This window comes from Cebus imitator, unplaced genomic scaffold (genome assembly GCF_001604975.1).
Source record: "Cebus imitator isolate Cc_AM_T3 unplaced genomic scaffold, Cebus_imitator-1.0 Scaffold382, whole genome shotgun sequence".
Lineage (NCBI taxonomy): Eukaryota > Metazoa > Chordata > Mammalia > Primates > Cebidae > Cebus > Cebus imitator.
In genome coordinates, this window is record NW_016107697.1 from 565030 (window position 1) to 574902 (window position 9873).

Sequence of the window (9873 nt, forward strand, 5' to 3'; positions counted from 1 at the left end):
TCTTTGCACTTATGAACTTTAATAAATGAAGTTAAAGGAAAAAAATACACTGAACACACACACAGTTGTTAGATTTTCTTAACCAAAAGAGGCATCCTCACCCCCCCAACCAAAACCCTATATCAGCGAGTTCCCTGATAGTGACTTCAAAGAGAAAAAGCTTGAACTGGGCTTGTCAAAGAAATCTCTCTAGGTAGAGTATTTTGTTGTCATTTGTAAAACCAGACATCTCGTCTCTGCGAACACCTGGCCAAGCCCAAGGTAACTGTGTAACGTAATAAGAGCGTTTTTTATAAATTATGCAAATACACAGCGCTTTTCTGAAAGCCAGAAGAATCTGATTCCCGACTTTAATCCTGGCCCACGCTCCCAGCCCCCGCCGGGTGGCGTCTCCGGCCCGCAGCTCCGCGCCCCAGGTGAGTCCTGCGCGCTCCCCGCTCCGGGGCCCGCGGGAGGGGCTGGAGCGCAGGCGGAGGGCGGGCCGGGGTGGGGGAGGACCGGGATCCGGGCCCCGACTGCAGCTTTCTCGCGGTGGAGCCGCGTTTCCAGGCACCTCCGCCGCCCTTGCCCGCGCGCGGCCAGCGGTTTTTGGGCGTGCCGCCTGGAGGCGCGGAGCCCGCCCGGCGCGCCCCAGTCCTGCAGCTCCGGCCCCGGCGGAGGCTGCCGGACCGCGGAGATGCGGGGCGGGGGCAGGGCGCGGGGTAGGTGACTTTATCCCGCCTCTGTTTCCCTGCCCCGGGGAGCAATGACATCACGCGGCCTTCTCCAGGCGCCGACACAAAGAGCGGGGCGGAGAGGCCGCTGCGGGGGGAGCCGGCGGCCGCCGCTGCCGCCCAGGGGCCTGGGGCCCCGCCGGCCAGGCCCGCCGTCCGCGGCCGGCGTCCTTCCTCCTCCTCCTCCTCTGCGGCCGCCTCCTCAGTCGCTGCCGCCCGCGCCCTCCGCGCGCCTCTGAGCCCGCGCCGGGCCGCGCCGGCCCCTTCCCATGCGGGCGGCGCGGGCCCTGGGAGGGGCGCCCGGAGCCAGCCGCGCAGCATGCACTGGGGGGTTGGCTTTGCCTCGTCCAGGCCGTGCGTGGTGGATCTGAGCTGGAACCAGAGCGTCTCCTTCTTCGGCTGGTGGGCCGGGTCCGAGGAGCCCTTCTCCTTTTATGGGGACATCATCGCTTTCCCTTTGCAGGATTACGGTGGGATCATGGCAGGGCTGGGCTCCGATCCCTGGTGGAAGAAAACCCTTTACTTGACTGGGGGAGCTTTGCTGGCCGCAGCTGCGTATCTGCTCCACGAACTCCTGGTCATTAGGTGAGCCGGAGAGAGGGCCCCGCACAGGGGCGCCGAGAGGGGCACCTGGCTAGGGCACGGCTGGTGCGAGGGGGGCCCGTGCCAGCCCCTCGGTCACGCTGCCCAGATGCTCAAGCGTCCTGCAATTACCTTTCCCTAAAGGCATTCGGTGGTCACCTGGCCGTGAGGGGCAGTTTGCAGTGGAAAGGAGAATTAAACCGGTGCTGGGAGGGAAAAACATTTGTCTCCCAAAATGCTCTGGGTCACTTGTCGTTATCTATTAAGAAATGTCCTTAGGAGGATTTCAGTGCAGTGTGTTTGCAACAATAGAAATTGGGCCCTGTAGAAATAGGTTACACTCTTATGAAATGCCTTATTTGTTTATAGGTGATAATGCTGTAATATTAACTGCTAACCTCATCTTTTATCTAAAAGATTAGTTCTTCACCATCCTTCCCTAAATGTCAACATCAAAAGGGAGAAAAATTGCAAAAGCTCCAGGAACCTGCGGGTCCCTATTAAAGATGCATGACCAAGTGTAGTGGTGTGCAGTTTTGATGCAGCCTTAACCTGGTTCTCTGCTTATCTGGTATTGAACGCCAAGCACCATCTTCAGGCTTAGATGTCATTGTTGTGTGAGCAGTAGGACAGGCTAGCACATGGGCGTGTTGGGCATAGCACGGAGTCGCCCAGTTCCGTAAACAGTTGCATCCGCTGCCGCAGAATGTTTACAAGATTGAGTTGGGAATACCAGAAAATGGAGGCCCCTGCTGTTGGCACATCCATCCGGCAGGAGATTTTTGTTTGGGTAGAGTAATAACCACAGGGCACTGAGACTGTTTGGCTAATTGATACATCAATTAATGGTTAAAATTTCCGTGCATTTGAGCCCTCAGTCACTGGAAGATTACCAGAAGCCCAGTTTTCAATAGCTCAGAATGTCCCTTTGCCAGTATTTTCTAAAGTGAGAGAAATGTGTCCACACTGCCTTTTTCCAGTGGAGGAATCCTACACAATAGGTTATAAACAAAGACAGTGATAGGTGACCTTTATTAGCCTGCAGGAATCCCAGGAGATTATTGTGATAGCCTAATGTAGATCTTTTGCCTACCATATGTTTTGAATAGTTCCCATCTCTGAGAGGGTGGGAAATCTTTAGGTTTGGGGAAATGTATTGGTTTTCATATTATTTAGCCATATTTGAGGAAGTTTATTTTAAGCTTGTTGCACATTTAGTTCTCTCACTTAATACAGTGCCTTGAATCTAGCTGAACCAAATAAAACAATTTAAAGAGAATTATCTCTCTAGATTATTTGACAATTATGCTAGTTTTAGAACTGTATTTCAAGTTAGATTTCAAGCTATCTGAAGAACTAAAACATTTGGGCAGTAATTTTAATGGTAACCCAGTTGTTTCTCAGTTGTATTCTAGTCTAAAGCCTTTGAGGAGATCCTGAACCATGAGGCTTCTCAGCAGTGGAGGGAGTGAAGGCTTCACAGGACCAGGTTTAAAACAGCTTAAATGACCTTGCAGAAACAGTATGGAACTCAGCTTGGGAGTAAGCCATGCCCTGGCAGGTGTGGTTATTGGAGACTGGAGAGCTCTCTGTCCACAGATAGCTCCTAACTCATTTAGGGGACTATAAATCTCAGCATTGGATGCTTATTTGGATTAAAGAGTTAAATCCTAGGCTGATTCATGCTTTTTTTTTTTTTTTTTTTTTTTTTTTTTTTTTTTTTTTTTTTTTTTTTTTTTTTTTTTTTTTTAAGTAGAGTCTCACTGTATCACTCAGGCTGCAGAGCAATGGCCCTATAGTGGCACTGCAGCCTCCAACTCCTGGGCTCAAGCAATCCTCTGGCCTCAGTCTCCTGAGTTGCTGGGATTACAGGCATGAACCATTGCACCTGGCTAATTTTGTTTTAACTTTTTTGTGGAGATAGGGTCTCACTATGTTGCCCAGGCTGGTCAAACTCCTGGCCTCAAGTGATCCTCCTTCCCTGGCCTCCCAAAGTGTTGGGTTTACAGGTGTGAGCCACCATGCTTGGTCACTTATGTTTCTGGACAAATGTTTGAGTTGAATTAGAAAACTCTGAAGTAATGCAAACAATAAAAAAGGGCTGACCATTTCTGAACACTTAGTAGGGACTCTGCATATATGGGCTTTGCATGTATGACTGCATTTATTCCTCACAACTGTTGTTTGAAGCTTGACATCCATTTCATAGATAAGGAAATTGCAGCTCAGGGAGGTTAAGCAACTTGCCCAAGATCACAGAATAAGAGTAGCAGGGTCTAGATTCAAATCAGAGCCTGCATTCTTTTAACCACTGCCTCTTAGACAGTTCCTACTTTGAAATCTCTTTTGTTGAGGGAAAAAAGAGAGAAATATGGGAACTGAAGCATTGCTCAGGGAAGACAGGCCTGTAGCAGGTGCCTTTCTTGCAGACTCTAGGGGAAGAGGAGTCGGGGGAGGGGTGGGGGGGGCAAAGGGTAAAAGACAGGCAGGAAGGTCAAAGACCAAGGCTTTAGAGGTTACATGATAGATACCTCCACTTAAGGTGACATCTAGGTTTCAGTAGTCTATAATTTAGGCAGAAAACAAAACAAAATCTGAAATATGTGAGATGGAAAATACACCTTACAATGACTGCCGTGTCTGAGTTTACTGGCAATTGCAAACTCTTCCTCAGCCTACTTGGATTTTCTGCTGCATAGATATAACCTTAATCTATGATTACGTCTCTAGAGTGGAAAAGTAAAGCTGACAGGTGAGAATTATTTAGGAAGTTTGATTAATGAATATAACCAAAGTAGGTTTTTGGGGTTTTATCCATGTTTTTTTAAGCACCATATTTTTAAATAAATATTGTCCCAACCCACTGCTTTGTTTTCCCTGATTGGAGATAGCTTGGCAGCTATCTTAAATTCAATCAGGCATTTGGAAATTTTTGTTTGAATGACTAAGTAATAACTTCATTACCAGTGCTTATTTGCACTTTTGGCATGTGGGCTCAGCTTCTTCTAGAAAATTTAGTTGGTAAATCAACATCTGATCTCTGCAAACTAACAAATCATCAGCTGTTTACAGAGACATTTTCATCTGTGATATCGTTAGCCCTGGGAATAGTAGTAAACTAGCTAGTTAATGCTCTATGGGTGTCCTCTCATACAAACCTATGATAAGGTCACTTTCTAAAATATAGCTGTATAGGAAACAAACCACCCAATCCTCTGATCCTAAATTAGAGAGGGGTTTCTCACATGTTGGAGGGAAGGCTCTGAAGCCAGACTGTCTGGGTTCAAATTCAGACTCTAACCAGCCACGTAACCTTGGATATGACAGTAAGCTCTTGATGACTCAGTTTTCTCATCTGTAAAATGGTAATCATAATAGTAGCTTTTCTCATACAATTGATTAAATGAGTTACACATGTGAAATGCTTAGAACAGAGTTTGTCAAGGTGAAAAGTCAATAAAAGTTGGCCATCGTTAGCTGTGACTTTTATCAGAAAATTCCAGGCTTCAGTGGCCTGAGTCAAACTGGCAGTTTTAATACAATTAACTGAGGAATTGCCCATTTTGGTGGCCTTGAAGTGCTTAGGAACATGGAGTTACTTCAGAGTCAATCTTAAATTGATGTTCCTTAGGCAAGTTATTTACTGTCTTTGAGCTTCAGTTTTCTTATCTACTATGAAATAGTATAATAACCCAAATTTAAACTGTAACAATATCCATTATAAAGTGCCATTGTCAGAATTAAATAAGTTAACATATATAATATATAAAGTCATTGGCATATGCTTGGTAGAAAATTAGCATCCATTCTTTAGTAAAAGGCGAAAGATTTATTCGTTATGAAGAGAAACCAGAGCATAATTAGCATCCATTCTTACTATAACATGGACCAAATTACAATTAGAATTAGATCGTTCTGGCTGATGGAGCAGGATTTTATGTTTGTCTCCTCTCCTGTCAGTTCTGAAACTTTTGCCTGGTTATTTAATGAAAATACCACTTTGTGATGGGAATTATTTGAACAAAAATCAGTTAATTGTCACGTCTATAGTTTGTGCTGTCTTGGAATATTGTCTAAATGAGTAAATGAGTTCTTGATATTAATATCTTACTTCCCAAACATTCCATCTAAATGAAAACGCTTCTTTTACAATGAATATTGTGAGAAAGCAGCAAATATTTTTATTTTTTTGACTTGACAGATATTTTCAAAATGAGTCATTCTGAACCCTGAAGTTGAGTGGGTCCTTGGGTGGTAAACTTTTCAAGAGAGTTTGTTTTACTGAATGGGGATCTGCAGGAAGTGGGCATCCATGTGATGAAGATATAAAGAGTTTGTTCTTGCTTGGGTAGAAAGAAGGGTGTGTGGTGTTGTACTGGGAACAATGCGAGGGAACCAGAGGTGGGGCCAAGGGGAAGGAAGAGTGGAGTTTATCTGGCTGGGAATTAGCTGGGTTGAATGAAGATGGAAATCGCAAAAGGGTCCTGAGGAGTGGAGTATGAGTAGGGCTGTGAGGAATGAGATTTTGTAGTTTGCAGGGATAAGACTATATCTCTTTGGATGAGCATAAATTCCACTATTACTTAATGCTTGATAGTTCACTAAATATTTACAGTATTACCTTATGAAATCCTCATGATCATCCGTGCAGAATTGGCACTGTCCTCACTCTCCAGGTGAAGATGGTGGAGAGATCTAGGCTAATGTGGCCAATAAGAAGCAGGGCTTGGATTTGATCCCAGGTGTCCAGGCTTGGAATCCAGCATTCATTCCACTATATAGTGGTTATTGAAAAACTGTATGCAGGGAAGTCCTCCTCACTCAAAAGAGTAGCCAAAGGAAAAGATGGATGTGTGGCTGAGATAGAAGAAAGGGGAAAACAGGGGTACTAAAATACATGCTGTGTAGTAAAAGTGGGGATGCTGGGAAGGCAGAAAATAAGGAAGACAGAGCTAGAGAGAGAGCATCCAGAAGGCAGGTTCCACAGCATTACAGGTGAAAGAAGGGTTAGGTGAGGGCATGGACAGCTGGGAAGAGGGACCAGAATATTCAGTCTCAGATTCCCTACAGACTTGGGGCATAGCAGAGCAAATCTGCACTGTTATTCTTGAGTCTTGTGGATGAATAGACTGTTTAATGGTATAGTCTAATGGCCAAAAACATGGGCTCTGACTTCTTGGTTCAGTACCCATTCTCCCATTTACTAGCAATGTGACTTTGGGCAAGTTAATGCTCTGTGCCTTAATTTCCTCATCTATAAAACGTGGATAACAGTAGTACCTACTTCATAAGGTTATTATGAAGATTAAAGACGATAAGACCAGTGAGACCCTCAGAACAATGTGTGACACACAGTAAGCACAAAATATCATTTTTATGCATCCAGCCTGTTCCTGGCAGTAAACACAGCCAGCTGGAGAAGAGGTGGACCAATACCAGAAAATGTTCTTGTTGCCCAGAGGCCACCGGTAACAGAAGGAGGTTGTTAGGTAGTTACTTTGCTGAGCCACTAGGGTCATGGTAATATTGGAGTTTGTAAGTTTTCTCTTGTGTTTCGACTAAGCTTCCATGAGTGCTGGGTGAGGCAAGCCCCTGCGACAAACTGGGTGCTGGGTGAGGTAAGCCCCTGTGCCAGACAGATCTGCTTGTTCATTGAGGAGCTACAGCCCCTCAGGGTCCTCTCAAGAAGTAAGGGAACTGAATGTGGATAACATGTGGATTGTTCTTTATTTCTGTTTTGGTTTTGACAGGAAACAGCAAGAGATTGACTCTAAAGATGCTATTATTTTGCATCAGTTTGCAAGACCTAACAATGGTGTTCCCAGTTTATCTCCTTTCTGTTTAAAAATGGAAACTTATTTAAGGATGGCTGACTTACCATATCAGGTACTTGTTTGCAAATATGTTTTCTTCTTATGACATCAGTATCAGGGGATGAATGTTTAATTAAAGGGGGGAGTATTTCATCTCACACAGTGGATCCCAGAGGGAATGGGAGCTGAAACTAGCAGTGCCTAGTCCTTAGTAAGAGGGAAATAAATTACTTGATTTCAGGGTCTGTTGATTTTTATACCCAATTTAATGATGGATCAAAAAGGTATAAACTATTGAGAGATTCAGTGTTGATATATTTCTTTAACAGAGTATTTTTTGGGCCAGGCATGGTGGCTGACATCTGTAATGCCAGCACTTTGGGAGGCCGAGGTGGTAGGATCACCTGAGGTTGGGAGTTTGAGACCAACCTGGCCAACATGATAAAAACCTGTCTGTACTAAAAATACAAAAATTAGCCAGGTAGAGTGGCGCATGTCTGTAATCCCAGCTACTTGGGAGGCTGAGGCAGGAGAATCACTTGAACCTGGGAAGCAGAGGTTACAGCGAACTGAGATTACACCACTGCCCTCCAGTCTGGGTGACAGAGCAAGACTCCATCTCAAAAAACAAAAAAACAACAAAATAGTATGCTTTGGCTAATAGCTTGTCAAGGCCTACTGGGCCTTGACAAAGATGGGTGTGCCACTACCTGATGTGTTTTTTTCTTTCAGGTTTTAATTTATTGATAGCATCTTATTTTGTCCCTAATGAATTTTGAGGGCAGAAGGCCCAGTAGGCCACGAGGTAGATATTTGTATATGTAGTGAGAGCTTTCCCACAGCACTCCATGTTCTGTTTGTGTGACTTTAAGGGAAACACTTGTTCCTTTTAGCAGTAAATAAGGAAGAGGAATGTACTTAAAGGTATATATTTCTCTGAGTAATGCTTGAGCTATGTTTCACAAAGTTGACACGCTGTGTTTTCACAGTCATCCAATTCTATGTATTTTTTTTTTAAGTTCACTTATGTTTTTATTTTTAACCAAGTTCTAGCCATATGGAATTATTTTAAGCTTTGATTTTTGTTATCATTTTTAATTTTATGGTCAGAGAAGATAATCTCTGTGATATTGATTCCTTGGAGTTTACTGAAGCCTTAGCCTGGTTTGTAGTTACTTTTAAAAAATGTTGAAAATAATTACATATTCTCTGTTTGAGTATAGAGCTCTTTATATATCTACTTGCTTAGACATGTTTAGTGTATTATTTAGACCTTTATAGTTCTGCTTATTTTTTGTCTGCCAGTTCTAGCAGTTTCTGAAAGGCATATGTTAAAAGAGTCAAGTGTATTTGTTGATTCAAGAATATTTATCTGTTGTACATATAAATACATTGTTTATATTGTTACAATGTTAGGTACATATTGTAACATTGTTAGGGTACATATAAACAATCACATCTTTTACTGTTGTTTATTTTTCTAGTATGTATCATCCATTGATGTCTCTTTTGATTTAAAAAAAAACTTGAATTTTGTGTAATCAGATACTGAGATAGATTCTCCAGCCTTCTTTTGGCTCATATTTGCTTAGGATATTTGCTTCATCGTCTCTCTCTCCCTCTCTTTTTGTATTTGTTTCTCACATATCTAACTGCAGAGTCTTTTAATCGGTGACTTTAATCCATTTACACTTATTGGAATAATTGTTTTATTAGAGCTTATTTCTAATATTTAATATTTTTCCCCTTACTATACTTCATTTTAATTTTTTTCTCATTTTCTGCTAATAGGTCAGGTTTTTCATTATTTAAAACAAGTAATATTTTTGTTGTTATTGTATTTACTCTTAAGACCCAAATTTGTGTTTATGGTTATTACTTTGTTGAATGTATTAAAGTCTGTATTTATCCTGTTATAATACCAACACATTAGCAGTTTACATGTACCTTGGGTCTCTCCCTTTCTTCCCAGCCCTCATCCCAATTGTGTTGCTGTTGTCTAAGATTTTAATTCTGGAATTTTTCGGCTGAACGTGGTGGCTCATGCCTGTAATCCCAGCAATTTGGGAGGCTGAGGCAGGTGGATCACTTGAGGTCAGGAGTTCGAGACCAGCTTGGCCCACATGGCGAAACCCCATCTTTATGAAAAATACAAAAGTTAATTGGGTGTGGTAGTGTGCAGCTGTAATCCCAGCTACTTGGGATGCTGAAGCAGGAGAATTGCTTGAAACCTGGAGGCAGAGGTTGCAGCGAATCAAGATCGCGACATTGCATTACAACCTGGGTGACAGAGCCAGACTCCATTAAAAAAAGAAAAAGGAATTTTAACAATTATTTTCCTTTGTTTTTTATCCTTTTTAGACAACAACCTTTACTATGTTATTCAACTGGCCTTGTTTCCCATGTCACAAGTCACAAGATTTATTTATCTTTTTATTTGAGAACTTTTCTGATGAATATTTTTAGAGTGAGCTTTTACCTGGTAAACCTTCAGTGGCTTTGCATACCTAAGAATATTGTTATTATACTCTCACACTTGATGAGTTTATGTTCAAAGTTCTTTTCCTTCTATGCTTTAAAAATATTAGGCCAGTCACAGTAGCTCATGGCTATAATCCCAGCACTCTGGGAGGCCGGGCCGGTGGATCATTGAGGTCAGGAGTTTGAGACCAGCCTGGCCAACATGGTGAAATCCCATCTCTTTAAAAAATACAAAAATTGGCTGGGTGGTAGTGGCATGTGCCTGTAATCCCAGCTTAAAAAAA

The 9873-nt window shown here is 42.8% G+C and overlaps 1 protein-coding gene across 5 annotated transcripts in view; it reads left to right on the forward strand.

Moving 5' to 3' along the window:
• Positions 1-312: 312 nt before the first annotated feature.
• FAXC (failed axon connections homolog, metaxin like GST domain containing) overlaps positions 313-9873 on the forward strand; it is a 76887-nt gene continuing 67326 nt past the window's right edge. The window contains exons 1-3 of one of the 5 annotated variants that reach the window (XM_037731098.1): positions 317-416; positions 1177-1298; positions 7046-7181. In XM_037731098.1, the coding sequence (XP_037587026.1) occupies positions 1192-1298; positions 7046-7181 (243 nt within the window). In that variant the 5' untranslated portion in view covers positions 317-416; positions 1177-1191. The other 4 variants (XM_017507683.2, XM_017507685.2, XM_017507684.2 and 1 more) reach the window with 4 other exon arrangements.